This window comes from Telopea speciosissima, chromosome 10 (genome assembly GCF_018873765.1).
Source record: "Telopea speciosissima isolate NSW1024214 ecotype Mountain lineage chromosome 10, Tspe_v1, whole genome shotgun sequence".
NCBI classification, from domain to species: Eukaryota; Viridiplantae; Streptophyta; class Magnoliopsida; order Proteales; family Proteaceae; genus Telopea; species Telopea speciosissima.
In genome coordinates, this window is record NC_057925.1 from 45,084,501 (window position 1) to 45,101,374 (window position 16,874).

A 16,874-nucleotide genomic window follows, 5' to 3' on the forward strand; every position below is an offset into this window, starting at 1 on the left:
GTGAAGTAAATACAAACTTCCACTCTCACATCTCTCAAAGAGATAACAACATTATATAAGAAAACCCTAACCCAGAAAGTACAAAACTGTCCCTAAAAACCCACCCGATCCGGTTCAGAGCTGAACCAACATAGGGCGAATTCGGATTCCTTATGACAACCAGTATCATTACGCTTCCACCACCACCAATAACAGAATCGTTATCCTCTCCTGTTATAGCACGGTGCTGTTACACATCATGCGGCGCTGCAGAGGTCATGCGGTGCTGCAGAAGTCATGCGGCACAACGGACCCCACATGGTGCACATCGCCTCTGCAGCCGCCGCACGATGTGTTACAACACCGTGCTGTAATAGGAGAGGATAAAAATGCCAACTAACATGATGCACGGATTCAGATTCCTTATGACATAATTCACATCTTGACAACATCTGGATGCCTTTAAGGAAAAATAAGTCATCCACCGGAAGCTTCCCATACATCAAACGCCAACCGATAGATAAAAGTCTAGATAGAAGATTATTGTTCCAAATAATAGGAGCCCACAACACCTTAAGGTTCTTCACATAAAGCTCATCCCAAGCAGATTTGACAGTAAAAAGCCCTTTGGTAGATAAACTCCAAAAGTGAATTTCTTCAGAGTCCTGGGACGGGAGCTTAATCTTCCTTTCAGCCGAAAATGTATTACTTAGGAAAACTGAAGAAACCAAGGGGAAATGCCATTGACAGTCGAAATAAAATCAGCGACTTCAGTATTCCTCTGTCGAAAGAGGGACGAATCAAGGCTTGATGATTCAACAATAGATAGCTCACTCAGCCATTTATCATTCCAAAAATTGATCTTCTCTCCATTATCCACTACCTACCTCTCCTTCTTAACAATAAAGGACCAGACCTTTTCACACCTTGCCAGATTGAAGAAGACTTGTAACTCATTCTAAAAGACGCCAAAACTATTAAGAAATCTGGCACGGAAAAAATCTACTCATAGTATTGTCATTCTGCAAGGCTAACTTACACCGTAAGACTTTGTTCACATTAAGAAGGTGCCAAATGCCTAAACCTTTTGTAGATTTGGTCCTACACACCATCCCATTTAACAATCACCGATTTACCAAATTCCACAGTTCCAAACCAGATGAAATTTCTCACCTATTTCTTTGTAACCTTCACCAGAGATGCCGGCCATCAATACATAGAAAAGTGATGGATTCGAATCCTAGGGATTACAGATCTAACTGGCTCCACTCTGCCTGCAAGGGAAAGAAGCTTTCTTTTCCATTCCAACATTCGACTCTTGAATTTATCAATCAATACTCACATTTAAGAATTGGTACTATATACTCACTTTCTTTCTAAATAGCTAACTGTTGTTTATTTTCCTTTTATTTTTTTCCCTTTAAAGTGATTAGAAGCCTTCAGTTCAAAAGGGTTATGGTGGACCCTGTGGACAACGAAAAATAGAGCATGATTGCAATAGCTTCTTTAGTGGATCTTGATAAAGAACATTTTAAGCTTTGTTTGGACATTTAAATGCCAAATTGATTTTCAGAATCCTAGAGTTTGAAGGACTGTCATGGTTTGATTTCCTTTGTTTTCCGCCAATTGATGACCCAAAAATTGTAGAGTCAAAAATTTGTCCGGCCTCCTCTTAACTGAAAGAAAATCCGACGAAGGACTTTAAGAATCTGTTCTAGGCATCATAGAGGGGGAGGTTATAAGCATCTACATCTTAAAATTTTCGACCGAATAAAGAAAAAACAGAGTGGACTTGTGACCATAGAATACAAGCTCTAATCAAAATCAATAACATTATTTACATATAACTGAGACACAAAATACATGAACTGTGTTCATACATACTATGCTTCTTATCAACTGTTAATAAACTTACTTAGCCATTTAAGATCTTATCCAAATCAATTAAATTACAGGTTTGAGTAATTACATTATAAGAAAAGATGACATCAAGCAACATAGTTACGATCAATCCAAAAAATAAAACAGAAATCCAAGCTCCAACTTTTGAACCGTCTATTAATCACTATCTTCTGAAGTACTGCAATTTTTTAGCATGTAGTAAACCTCCACATCCTGCAAGAAAAATACCTCATTAGCATTTCTTGCAAGTGTTGCAACAACAGCAATACAGCCCCAGATAAAACCACAGTCAATATTGATTTTTATGAAGCTCTGTTGAAGATTAAATCTTGATTAAATAATCCACAATAAGAAAGAGAAAAATGACAATGTTAGGATTGTTTGTTCAAGCTTATTTATGTTCTTTAGCAATAGTTAAGTTACATCCATCAAAATATGGGTCTCTATACTTTTATAATTCATTGCGTGAAAAGTTACAGGTGCAATATATCTGGAGAAAGTTTTGAGGCTAGATCAAAGATATTACTTTAGATCCACAAACCAATGCTCATTAGACTCCATGGTTGAGTGACACAAAACTGTCAATGGCTAGTACAAATACTTAGCTTGACCCTTTACCTAAAGCCAAAAAAAATTACATTTTGGCCGGGAAAAAAAGAAGGGTAATTTCCACGGACCTCCCCTAAAGAATGGCCAAATACCAGGCACCTCCCCTGACGCTTGAATTTGGACTCCCGTGCCCCCTGCTGTTAACGGTGTCAAATAAAAAGTTGAAATGACCATATTACCCTTGTATATAAAATAAAAGAGAATACATTCTCTTCTGCTAACAAAGAGAACTTGTTAGCAGAGAGCTCGAGTGAAGAAGGGGGAGGGAGAAGGCAAAATCTAGAAATTCTTCACGCCATTGATGAAGATGAAGCTTCATATGCTGAAACCAAAGCTCGAAGAAGAAATCTGAAGCGCCAATGGACCTGCAACTCACTCTGTTTTGGACCTAGAAAAACCCTAGTGTGAAAACCTGATAATTCATTATCCTCGGACCTGCAAATCAGTCTATTTTTGACCTGCAACTCCAAGCAAGTATAATAGGTAACTCATTCATGATCATTCCCTATGCTTTATTACTGTAAACCCATAATCCAATTGTTTCCCTCTCGTCTCTCTTCTCTCTGATATCGATGCCCTATCTGATTAGGAATTTGGAACAAGCCCCCTATCCATTTCAGAGAGCAGTGCTTGCTCAACTCCAGTTCTCCAATGGCTACTCTTCTCTCCCTCTCGTTGCCTTCACCAACCAGAGTTTCTATCCTCCATCGCTTCTCTTCACTATTCAAGGTAAGAATACCATTTATTCCAAACTCTTCAAATTTCCAATCCCCATAACAATATTACGGTTGTTCTTCTTTACAGGGTAATCCAACTATCCAAGTAGCCTTAAAACAAGCTCATCTCAGATTCGAACACTCAAATTCCAAATAATAAAAGGAGAGAAGGAAGATCAGTAGTAGTTCTCACCTGGGCTTCTTCTTCTACATCTGCTGCTACTGAAGTAGCTTCTGATGTTCGATTTCGGCTGGACAATCTTGGGCCACAGCCTGGCTCAAGAAAGAAGGATAAGAGGAAAGGGAGGGGTCATCCTGCAGGTCAAGGGGGCAGTTGTGGGTTCGAGATGAGAGGTCAGAAATTGAGGTCTGGCTCTAGTATTCACAAAGGTTTCGAGGGTGGACAGATGCCCCTTTACCAGCGTATCCCAAAACTCAGAGGCATTGGTGGAGGTAATCTTGGTGGGCTTTGATTTTTGTTCTTTTTTATAAATTCTTTATCCAGTGAATGAGCTCGTCGGTCGTCAGGAAGTAGCTGCAGGTTTCTGCTTCAGTGATGGTGAATGAGCTCGAGTAACGAAGGAGCTTAAAACACTTTATTTAAGGGTAGTTTCATCCATTAAGTTGCTTATGTCACCATTTTAACATTTATACTAGAGAGTGGTATTAGAGGTCTGACACCGTTAACAGCAGGGGGTGCGGGAGTCCAAATTCAAGTGTCAGGGGAGGTGCCTGGTATTTGGCCATTCCTTCAGGGGAGGTCCATTGAAATTACCCAGAAAGGAATTTCTTCTAGGCAGCTGCTTTGTGATGCAAAGTGGGATATTGGTCCACCTAGAAGAACACTAATAAATACTTGGAGAAAAGTTCTCTGTGGGGAAGTGTACCGTCCATGTCTAGACATAGTGTGGGGCGAAATGTCTGCCCCGCCCCCTATGAAAGCCGGAAATTTTGCCCCTAAGATGCCTTTGCGCCCCCCTCTCATTGGCCCCCGCATGCACGCAGGGGCCATGCTCCCCCCACGAAGAACGGTCTCCCTAAATACATATACACAGACCAAAACTTTTTTCGTTGTTGTATTGGACAAATGCTATTTCCTTATGAATGGGAATTCAATCCCCACTTTTTAGACCAAAAATAAATAAATAAAAGGGACTTGTCATGACCACATTTGATTGCCTGCGTCATTAGATTTTGAGGAGGGTGAGTAAAGTTGGAAAAAATGATTTTCCATCTATGGACTTCACACGATAAAATAAATGTACAATCGTTTCATTTTTCATGACCCAATTGATAATTAAACTAAAGAAGAAGGCTTTATGGATAAACATACCCATCGATTCTCATCTAATTCATCATCATTGTCGTCGTCGTTGTCATCATTGTAGTCATCGTCATCATAAAATCTGACCTGTTGGATGGTTCCACTTAAGTATATGAATTCTTTTTTGTGTTAAGATAATTAAAAAAAAAAAACCAAAAACAGTTTATAAGACAATGATCTTACCTTCATAAAATGTGATCATGATGAGGAACAAGAAATAAAAGAAATTAAATGTCTTGTTTAGGGATGTACATGATTCTATATGTATAGTAGACAAGCAAGAAAAGGTGAAAGAATATATTAAGAATTCAATAATTACCTTGACTCTTTCTTGTAGGTGCAACTTTTCATCAGTATGGTCATCCCACTCCAAAGCATTGAACCATTTTTCTCCTACATGAATTTCCCTCAGTTCTGTTGCGGTCGTTTGTGGACACACAGGGGGCAGCCTTTTCAATTTGGGGCATTCCCCAACTGTCAATGTTTCCAACAAAGGCCAGTAAGAATAATAATCATGGTTGTGTAACACCCCTTTGCTCACCACTGTCGAGAGATTTGGCAGTGTGTATAACCATAGATTCCTTAGTCGAGGAAACAGTACTGCCTTGCACATGATGGCCTCCTTTTCTATATCATGATCATCGTTCACAATTATTATTTCCTCTAGATCAGAGCAATCAGCAATTGCCAATTCTTCTAGTTGTAGGAAACAACCTTGGGCCAAACTCATTGCTGGTAGGATGTGCTTCAAGCCATTACAAGATTTGATGAGTAGTTGCCTTAGGTTGCCAAAAATGGGAGGACTAGTTGGCCGTAATCTTGATGATGAGCTTTTTATTTGTGCAATATTAATCTCATTATCTTCTCCCTTCATTAATAATGAGATTATTTGCACCATTTTAGGACATTTCTCAATCTCAAGCAGCCTTAGTTGTTGAAGCCTCTGAGCCATGGCTAGTGAGAACATGAAATCCAATTCATCCAAGTGTTCTACGTGTATCTTCTCTAGGTTCGGGAGGCTTAAAGGAGAAACAACGCCCTCCCATATGGTCCTTAAAAGAGGAAGTCCTCGTAGATCCAATCGATTTAATTTTGACAATATTGGCGTAGCCTGCTCATGATGCCCTTCTTCTTCTTCGTCAAGTAGTAGTATTAGTCCCTTGGAGTTAAATACCTCAGTCGCCCCATTACAATCCAATACCTCAAGTTCTTCTAAATTTGGTAGCTTTGCCAGCAGATCAGAGGGTATTATACTTATTAGATCGGAACAATTTCTCAAATATAAGAATCTTAAGTTGCTGAAGAAGAAGCATTCTCCTCCTCTTGTTGGAACTGGAAGAGACCCATATTGGCAGATTGCCTTCAATCTTGGTAGGGACCACAAGTATAGCTCTTCCAAACTGCAAATCATTGCGATTTGCAGAACCTCTTGATGATGATGATGATCTTCTGCCTAATCAACAACATTAGTACTCAAAAGATATTCCACATAACCACAATCCTTAACAAAGAGAATCCGCAAGTTATTCAAAGCCCTTGCTCCTGCTCCTGAATCTGCACCAATTAGGCTGCTTAGACCGTACTTAAGACCACGACACTCTTGGAGCTGTAGCCCTTCTGTTCGTTCCAACAAAAAGATGATCCACCTCATCCAATCGGAAAGTGAATTAGGTATGATGGCTCCAGAAAAGACCACCCATCTGGCGCATGCCTTGACTTCATGTTGCACATACTTCCAATCCTTAATTCCAACAATTACTTCAAAGGATGTCAGGTTTTCCCAGTGAAATGGGATATTATTATTATTATTCTTTGCACACAAACATTTGATATTCGATGCCCTTATTTTTAGTTTAGTCAAAGCAGACAAAGATCCAACCTCGTATAAGCAACAATTCTTACTTCTTATTCTGTCGTCTTCTTCTATCTCCCACTCATGAAAGCTCTTCTTAAGATCAAGTTCTTCCAAGAGAGACAGCCTCATTAGAGTATTCGGGGCAATAATCAAGTTCTGATTATTTGACAAATCCAACAACTTCAGATTTGTGAGCTCTCCTATTTCTTCTGGCAGTAATTGTAATCCACTGCATCGAGGTAGGTGAAGTATTTCGAGGTTCTTCAACTTCCCAAGCAACGATACATCAAAAGTCCCCTGATTTCCACTAATACGCAACGCTCGAAGGTTCGTCAAGCAAGACAACGAAGATGGTATTGAAACATAAAATGTGTTGATCAGATCTAGAGTCTTCAATGATATCATCCCTTGAAAAAATCCATCAGGGATTTCCCACAACCACTTATTGTCTCTCAAGGATAAGGTCATCAGCTGAGAGCAATCAAGCCAATTGGGGAGTTTCTTAATTTCACATCGCATTAATGAAAGTCGCTTGCATTTCCTTAGGGTCTCCCCATCAGGCCAATTTGTCAATGGTCTACCGGATACTACAACAAAATCATGACCTTCACTGGATGCAATCCAAATCGACACATCCTGAATAACATCATGCATTCTTACACATCCTTCCTTTTTATGATCATCTAATAATAAGCATGATCGCTTAAGTCTTTCCATTTGCGTGTGCAACCTTTTCCTTGCTTCCGTAAGGGTGTGAATATTTCCAAACACCCTCTCCCCCACCACATAAGGAAGCAAATCCTCCTCAGAAATTATAGAGTCTTCAGGAAACAGACAACAAAGCAAGAAGCAAAATTTGGTGGCATCATTATCAAGAAAGTCATAACTCCATTTTATGGGGCAAAAAACTTTTTTATGCAGACCTTCAATATCCGGTGGTGATGAACTTGATTTCTTGAGTTCGCTAGCCGCATCTTCCCATGTACTTAGATCCTTATCTCTCAGTGTACTTCCAATTACAACGACTATTAGGGGCAAACCCCCACATTCTCTAACAACTTGATTTGCCACTGAACATAGCATATTGTCTTCCTCTATACGCTCCCCAACAACAGATTTGAATAGAACCCATGCATCTCCTTCTGATAGAACTTTTACTTCAACATTGGATTGGGTCTTCATTTGATTACACACTTCGAGCCGTCTTGTTGTGAGAACTACTTTGCAATTGTTTCCACAGGGAATTCCTAGCTCCTCTAGTAAATTTAGTTGTTCCCACAAATCATCTAAGACTAGGAGGATTCGTTTCTCCTTCAAGCTGTCTAATAAAAATCTTGCTCTAACAGATAGGGACGCTTGTGTAAGTGGTAGCCCCAAGTTCTCAGCAATTTCTCCTTGGAGCTTCGTCAAGACCGGGTCTTGAGACACAGTGACCATCATAACTTGATCAAACAACCCGTCTTTTTTCAAAATTTTAGCAACTTCTTTCATCAAGGTTGTCTTTCCAACCCCTGCCATCCCATATACACCAACCATGTTAATATCCTCATCCTTCAAAGCCTTCATGATTTGGTCCATGGCTGATTTGGTGGAACCAAACTCTTGAAAATCTAGCGTTTGCATGGATTCTATGCTGGGAGGAAGCGGAGAAGGATCTGACACAGCAGCAAATGTTCCGCCTTCATTTAGGAGCTCTTTGACTTCGTCAATCATATGTTTTGCATTTTTCCCTACTTGATAACGCCCTGAGCAACCCCCTTGGAGGCATCCCTTGCTCTCTTCCAATGCATTCTGCAATTCCATCTCCTTAGACTGCATTTGATTCACTTTTATCAACCAACCTTCCACCACCACTCTGATCACTTCTCCTCTCATGTGAGCTGCATTTACAAAGCTTTGTACATCCTCTTTCACTTTTCCGAGTCTTGCTATTTGGTTTCTAAGGTCATTAGCATTTCTCTTGTGATGAACAAGATAACTGATGCGACGCGTGAAAGGAGAAACAAAATACTTAACCACTTCAGTGATGGCTCCAATGGCAACTCCAACAACAATGTCCATTGTTGCAGCTTTAAATAAACAGAGAGGTTACAAACCCTGAAAATAAGCTCTAGAAAGTAAGAATAGGAAACAGCTGGAAATGTCACATTTATTTATTGCATCTTGGAATTATTGAGACTTCCAATTTAGCGAAAAATATCTATATGGTCCTACAAATTTTAACATGCTTTGTTACTTTTGCTTATTTATTTATTTTGGTCTGAAACATGATTCAGTTAGAATTTCGGATGGGCACAAACTGCTTTTGATTTGGGCATTTCATTGTACACTTTTTGATTTAGGGGCAACCCCACCTCTTCCTACCTTAGTTGGCACTTATGACACATTCTATGGGGTGCCAAAAATAGGTAAAATAAGAAAACTATTTTCTTCAAGAGACAACTATATGCAACCAATCCTATTATATGATAGATATGCTCACAAATTAATATTAAAATGTTTTCCTACAAAAGTATAAAATTCACTAAACAACTATTTTATATTTTTCTTTCCCCAATGCATATATGAGATGAATTATAAAGTAACTATAAGACAATAAAAAATAAAAAATCCTAAAGAATTTTTAAAAAGGGGTCTCTGGTCCATCTAATTTGGTACTTCTCTTTGTTCCCTCTATCAGGAATATAGACCAGCAATATAATCTCTTTAACAAGCATTAAAGTGATACCTTTTTCTCCATAGTTTTTCTTGTTTGAATGGAGTTTCAAATTGGTTGATCTCTCAAATGTAACTGATTTTAAGAATAATTTTTTTGTGCCCAAAGGCAATGCTTTCTAATTTATAAGCATTTCCCTCTTTGCACACCTCCTAAATAATGAAACAAGGCAGCAAGACTTTAATCTAAGTAGCTTATGTTTATGTTGGTTGTTAAAATAACTCTGGACCTCATTAGCTACTTTTCTCTCAGAGAAAGTGACGCCCCAGAAAATATGAATCACATTTTTTGAAACTCATAGTGAAAACTACTTGAAATGTCTTATACTTTTAACTAGGAATTGTTGAGATTTCCTATTGATGACAAATGCCAAGCTGGTCTCAAATTTTTATTATTTTTCTTTATCGTTGGAACATGCATTATTTAGATTCTTGTGGACTAGTTTTAACTAAACTCAAGTTATCCTTTTTCCTTTTAAGGGATAATTTGGGCATTTTTTTTTAAATAGCTTCTTAATGCCATGGTTCTCATTCTCATTAATATCTAGGTTTTAATTTTAAACTACAAGTAACATGAAATAGGTGATGTTTCAATTTTGATGAATCAAATTATGGTTTAAAAATTAACTGAAAGAACGAAGAAAGTAATGCCACATGGAGAGATGAGATAACCAATAGGACCATCCAGATCACTTGGGACCTGATGCAAGCCTCAAGATAGGCTGTCGGACTCAGATGGGAGAGTGATAGAAATAAGCTCCAATAAACTTGAACTTGGATTCAAGATTTTTTAAAACTGCTCCAGTTTGAGAAAATAAACATAACTCTCTGTATATGACTCGGAATGAGTTGATTCCAAAGTTAAATGAAAGAAGACTCATGGGGCTACAAAGTTAGTGAAATACAGTTTTCTCAGATTCTGATTGTAGGATGGTGAAAACTGGCCGTGAAGATAGGGATTGTGTGAGGATGAATTTAGCAAATGAAAAAAACAACAAAGTAATTTTGGATTTTTATAAAGGGATAAGTACGGGACTGAAACACCTCTCTTCCAGGATGTGTTGCAGATTCAAGAGTGTTGTTGCAACTATTCTAAGAAGCAAGTATTAAGTTGTGATACCCTTATACCCAGTTAGACTTATAAAATACTTATTGGTATTGTCGGGTGTTGGCGGGTTCGGGTTTTGGCAGAACCTAGAGATAGGTGTCTACCTGAAGGTGAGATTTTAGAAATTCAAATTGTCTTATTTATGGCATAGTATTTGAGTGGTTAAAATTTTCTTGGGGAAATCATGATTAAATTGAAATGGTGCACTTCATTTAAATTAATTAGAGTTAAATTATTTATTTATTGTTAATTATATATAATGGGTTCTTTTAGTATTTGAGTAAGTTGGTTCGGTTCAAGGGTACCAATCGGTTCAAAATGAAAGCGTAACCACTTAACGATTACAAGATCTCAAGATCACTCACACAAGGAGTCCTCAAGCGAGAAATCCTCTCAACAGCTATCTTCTAAGTTGTAGCTAACAGCTGCTGTGTTTATCTTTTATCCTGTGTAACAACCAAGTTACGTGTAACATCTTGTAAAGATTTATTATAAATCCAAAACCTCAGAAACACCAAAACGGTGAAGAAGAGAGAATTCAAAATTCAACAAATCTCAGACTCTATCATGGTATCAGTCGCCAGCTAATCTACTAGCAGTTACTCTATCCTATCTTTTCTTCTGGTTCTCAGAATTCAATCCAGCCATGTCTATGTCATCTTCGTCCTCACTAACCACTACACCTGTTGCTGTTTCTGCTTCAACCCCATTTGGTTTTGGAGGCAACATCTCTCATTTACTCCAAATCAAACTCGATAAGAATAATTATCTCTTGTGGAGAGCACAATTTTTGCCACTATTTCATCTTCATGGTTACTTGAAATATGTGGATAGCTCTTTTCCCTGCCCATCCCAGATTCTACCTGTTGTTCCCATTGACGCTAACCCTGCTGCAACTCCGCAATCGACAATCAATCCTGAGTATGTCACCTGGCAACAACAAGATCAAATGCTGCTCTGTTGTCTCCTTTCTACACTCACAGAGTCCGTATTTTCCGTTGTCATTGGTCTCAATACTTCTCATGAAGTATGGACAGCTCTTGCAAAGTACTTTGCTTCCCATTCTCAAGTTCGTGTTATGCAACTCAAGTTTCAGCTTCGGTCATTGAAGAAAGGGAGTCTCTCTATTGCTGAATATGTTCAGAAAGCAAAGACCTTAGCTACTCATTTTGCCGCTACTGCACAACCAGTTACTGATAGTCAGCTGTTTCTCAGTCTCTTGCATGGACTTGGTCCTGAGTATGATGGGTTTGTCACTTCTATTACCTCACGTCTTGAACCTATTGCTTTGGATGACTTCCTTGGCATTCTTAATAATCAGGAAGTCATTCTGCAAAGCCGAGCTACTGAGGTTGTTCCTACTCCTCCAAGTGCTAATGTTGTTGTCAAAGAAAATAACACTGCATCTCATTATTCATTGTTGTAATATGGGTTCAGGGGTAGAATAGTCATAAGGGTATTTCTGTCCTTGTACTCATTCCAGAATGTTCTTCTCTTTATTATAAATAAAGATGTTTGTAGTCACTCTGACTCAAGCCAGTATTCACGGAATTCCACATGGTATCAGAGCCAAAAATATTCCGGGAATATGGGAATTAAAATTTTTTCCTTTTTTTTCTTTTCTTCTCTCTCTCTTCTCCTTCACGATTCTGACCTAAGACCAGCCACCACAGCCAGCCTCCTCCACCTTCTGCTAGCCCTCCGCCGCCACCCCCAGCTCTCCTCTTCCTTCCACCAAACCCCTCAGGGTCTCTCGACCTCTTCTGCCACCACCGCCAGCACCCATAGGGTCTCCCACCCTCTTCCGCAACCACCGCCAGCTCCGCAGGGCCTCCCACCACCCTTTTCCGCCACCGCCGGGCCTCCCACCCTTTTCCGCCACCGCCGCCAGCCCCCGCAGCCTCTCGCCCTTCCTTTTTTCTCGCGGGAGGCTCTCTCTTCCCTTGCCGTTACTTTTTCCCCACCCTTGGTGGTGAGTTGACTGCTACTGAGGGTCCTTTTTTTCCCTCCTTATGATCTAAATTTTTTTTGGAGACCTTGTCTTTGGATTCTGCAATTTTTTTTCCCAGCCAACATGCCTGACGTTTCAGAGATCACTTTTGCCTCTTCTGGTTCTGATGGTTCGTCGCACCGTGACTTTATTCCATTTCCGGTGAACACCATCAAGTTAAATGACAGCAATTATCTTATGTGATCTCGATCATGTTTGTTTGCTATTGGTTCTACTGAGACTGGTTCTGCACAAGAGTGCGGGATGAATTTTAATTTTTTGGTCATGTCATATCTGGTTAATTCCATGGGCCAAGAAATTGCTGGGCGATACCTTCTTCTTGATTTGGCTGTGAAAATATGGAAGACAGCCAAAAATACTTATTCCCAGGTTGGGAACGCTGCCCAGTGCTATGAACTACGTCAAAAAATCCACTCTAAAAAACAGCTGGAGTTGACACTTTCTCAATATTACAATACCATGTGTACGATGTGGCAGCATTTGGATTTTCTGGGCACCTTCACTGCAACCACTGCTGTTGACGCCACGGCCTATAGGAAGTGGGAGGATGGTTTACGCGTCTTTGATTTCTTGGTCGGCTTGAATATTGAGTTTGATCATATCCGGTCGAATATTTTAAATCGCGAACCTCTCCCAACTCTTGAACAGCAGGCCTATGCGATTCTTTCTGCTGAGGACAGTCGACGTACCGCCATGGTTCACCCTGCTACTCAAGAGCGCTTGGCTCTTATTTCTAGTTCACAGTCTTCCCATGGGGGCTCTTCTCAATCTGCCAGTACTGATCGGACATCTGGTGATCGCCCTCCCATCAAATGTGATCACTGTGGGAGGAATGGCATACGAAGGACCGTTGTTGGAAGCTTCATGGTCACCCAGTAGATACTCACGGGCGTGGGAGGGGTGGTTCCAATCGGTCCAATAGCACCCGTGTTCATCAGGCCACTACTGAGGACCAGCCTGATCGGATTTGCAAAATCTACGAGATATGGTGACTCGTTTGGACACATCTTCTTCGGCATCCGTATCTCCTTCCATGGCTGCCTCGGCTTTGTCTCTGCCTACTACTCACAATACACCTTCATCCACAGGTATTTCATTTGGTGGGAATTGCACCTCAATCATGCCCGATTCTTAGGAAATTGACTTAGAGGCAACAGACCATATGACCGGCTCCTCTTTTTATTCCACATATTTTCCTTTATCTGGTTAGAGTAAGGTTCGTGTTGTTGATGGATCTCTTTCTCCTATATCGGGAAAGGGATCTGTACAGTGTTCTTCCTGTCTTACCCTTTCATCTGTGTTACATGTTCCGCAGTTCACTACTAATTTGGTTTCCATTAGTAGCATAACTAGGGATTTAAACTACAAGGTAACATTTTTCCAACCAATTGTTTATTTCAGGACTAGGCAACGGACAGTACGATTGCATCTAGTAAGGTGGTTGGTAGTCTGTATGTGCTTGACGGTTCACGGGCAGCTTTGACATCTCAGCTTGCATCTTCTGATTTTGATTCTGCACTTTTTAAATTGAATAATTGGCATCATCATTTGGGCCATCCTCCGATTGGTGTTTTGTTGACTTTATTTCCTAGTCTAGTGAAAAGATGTAATAAACATAATTTTTCTTGTGATGCTTGCACTTTGGCAAAGCAAACTAGAAGCATTTTTTCAATTTCTGATAATAGAAGCTTGCATCCTTTTGGTTTGATACATTCTGATGTGTGGGGCCCTGCTCGTTGTGTCTCTAGCTCTGGGTTTCGATGGTTTGTCACTTTTATTGACTATTTCAGCCGGACGACTTGGGTATATTTGATGCATAGTAAAAGTGATGTTTTCACATGTTTTACTTTGTTTCATAGGATGGTTGAGACATAGTTTGATGCCAAGGTGAAGATTCTCCGATCAGATAATGGGAAGGAGTATATGGATGGTGCTTGTCGGTCATATTTGGACAGCCATGGGATCATTCATCAAACCTTTTGTGTTGACACTCTTGCTCAAAACGGGGTGGCTGAACGCAAGAACCGACATCTTTTGGAGGTTGCTCGTTCTCTTATGTTCACTATGGCTGTTCCCCCTCGTTTTTGGGGTGATGTTGTCCTTACAGCCACATATCTTATCAATTGCCTTCCATCCCGTGTTTTGGATGGCTGCTGCCCATTGGATGTGCTCTGTGGGAAATCGACTTTTGGTTGTGTCCCCCAAAGTATTTGGTTGTGTTGTGTTTGCCAGGAATCACCATGTACACGGCTGCTACCCAGAAGGGGTATAAGTACTATCATCCTCCTACCCGAAAAGTATTTGTCACTATGGATGTAGTGTTCCGGGAGTCTGAGGCTTACTTTAAACAACAGGAACCTCTGCAGGGGGAGATTATAAGTGGTGCAGAGGTTCCGCTGATTGCGCCTCTAGACATTGAGATACCTACTATAGAGGATGTTTCTGTTGAATTTGAAGATGGAGTTACAAGTCACGAACAAGAAGTGGGACAGCAACAACAGACAAAGGAAAATGTGTACATTCGGGGAACTGATTTTCCTCTGGACGGCCCTCTGTACAAAGAGACCACCACCACTAATCCTACTCAATTGACATCTGTTCCTACTCCAAGTCTTGCACCTAGTCAGATTTCTGGTAAGCCTTCTCTTGATCCCAATCTCGATTTACCCATTGTTGTTCAAAAATTAAAGAGTTGTACATTGCACCCTATTTCTAACTTTATGCCATACAACTCTCTAACTCCTACTTTCCATGCCTTCGTATCTTCTTTATCCTCTGTTTCCATCCCTAACAATTGGCAGGAGGCAATAGCCGAACAGAAATGGAAGGATGCAATGAATGAAGAAATGCATGCCCTTGAAAAAAACCAGATCTGGGATTTGGTGAGTCCTCCACTAGGAAAAATGTAAATGGGTCTTTGTTATGAAGCACAAGGCTGATAGCTCAGTAGAAAGGTACAAAGCAAGACTTGCTGCCAAAGGGTTTACTCAAACCCAAGGAATTGACTATCCAGAGACCTTTGCTCCTGTAGCAAAGATGAATACTGTACAGGTCATTATCTCTTGTGTTGTGAATCAAGGATGGGAACTCCAGTAACTTGATGTGAAGAATGTTTTCTTGCATGGAGATTTGGAAGAAGATGTCTACATGGAGATACCTCCTGGTTTTACTTCTTCAGAAACTCAGGGAAAGGTATGTAAGCTGAAAAAGGCCCTATATGGTCTGAAACAGTCACCAAGGGCATGGTTTGGCCGGTTCCATAAGGCTATGATTGCTTATGGGTATAAGCAGAGCAATGTTGATCACACATTGTTTGTTAAGAAGATAGGACAGCAAGTGACAATGTTGATTGTCTATGTTGATGACATAATGATCACAGGCAGTAATGCACAGAAAATCAAGAAGTTGAAGACTTATTTGGGCACCGAATTTGAAGTCAAAGATTTGGGTAGATTAAGGTACTTCCTAGGGATTGAGGTTGCCTACTCAGCTAAGGGCATATCTCTCTCTCAAAGGAAATATACCTTGGATTTATTGAAAGAAACAGGGATGCTTGGATGTAAACCAGCAGATACCCCTCTGGAGCCCAACACACATTTGAAGAGTAAGGAAGGTGACCCGGTGGACAAAGGCAGTTATCAGAGGTTAGTTGGTCGATTGATCTACCTCTCACATACCTGGCCAGATATCACATTTGCTATAAGCCTTGTCAGCCAATACATGCATGATCCTCACTCTTCTCACTTGGAAGCAGCATACAGAATTCTCCGTTACCTCAAGTCATCTCCAGGGAAAGGAGTCTTGTTCTCTCCACATAGCCATCTCCGGATAGAAGCAGACACTGATGCAGATTGGGCTGGCAGTCCTGATGATAGGAAGTTGGGTATTGCACATTTGTTGGAGGAAACCTAGCTACTTGGAGAAGCAAAAAGCAAGCTGTTCTAGCTCGATCTAGTGCTGAAGCTGAGTTCCGAGCTATGGCGTAGGATATTTGTGAGCTTCTTTGACTCAAGAGGCTTCTTCAAGATTTGGGGATGAATGTTGATCTTCCTATGCGGCTCTACTATGACAGCAAGTCCGTAATCAGCATTGCTCACAACCCGGTTCAACATGATCGTACCAAACATGTTGAGGTTGACCGGCACTTCATCAAAGAGAAGCTAGAACAAGGACTAATTTGTATCTCATTTATTCAGTCTAGTGAACAACTGGCTAATGTCCTTACCAAAGGAATCAGTACTAAGTTATTCTTTCCTATAATTAGCAAGTTGGGCATGTTTGATATGTATGCACCAACTTGAGGGGGAAGTGTTGTAATATGGCTTCAGGAGTCGAATAGTCATAAGGATATTTCTATCCTTGAACTCATTCCAGAATGTTCTTCTCTTTATTATAAATAAAGATGGTTGTAGTCACTCTCACTCAAGCCAGTATTCACGGAATTCCACATATTGCGGTCGAGGCCGTGGACGATCCAATAATGAGAACAATGATCATCGTCCCTAGGTTGTTTGTCAAGTATTTTCTACACCAGGGAATTCGGCACTTCAATGTTATCAACGGTTCAATCCTAATATCACAAAGCAAAAGAATACTCCAACTGCTATGTATGTTGCACCATCCAACACTGCTCCAGATGATGCCTGGTACCCGGT

General features: G+C 40.3%; 2 protein-coding genes across 2 annotated transcripts; both read right to left on the reverse strand.

The window, feature by feature from the left end:
• Window positions 1-4,503: 4,503 nt before the first annotated feature.
• LOC122643630 (probable disease resistance protein RF9) lies at window positions 4,504-5,953 on the reverse strand. The gene is made up of 3 exons (XM_043837237.1): window positions 5,392-5,953; window positions 4,714-5,166; window positions 4,504-4,649 (listed from the first exon to the last, which is right to left on the reverse strand). The coding sequence occupies exons 1-3, from the start codon at window positions 5,939-5,941 to the stop codon at window positions 4,504-4,506; spliced, it is 1,149 nt and encodes a 382-aa protein (XP_043693172.1). The 5' UTR covers window positions 5,942-5,953.
• Window positions 5,954-5,983: 30 nt separating this feature from the next.
• On the reverse strand, window positions 5,984-8,446 carry LOC122643631 (disease resistance protein At4g27190-like). The gene has a single exon (XM_043837238.1). It carries the CDS (start codon window positions 8,444-8,446, stop codon window positions 5,984-5,986), a length of 2,463 nt encoding a protein of 820 aa, XP_043693173.1.
• Between the last annotated feature and the right edge of the window lie 8,428 nt (window positions 8,447-16,874).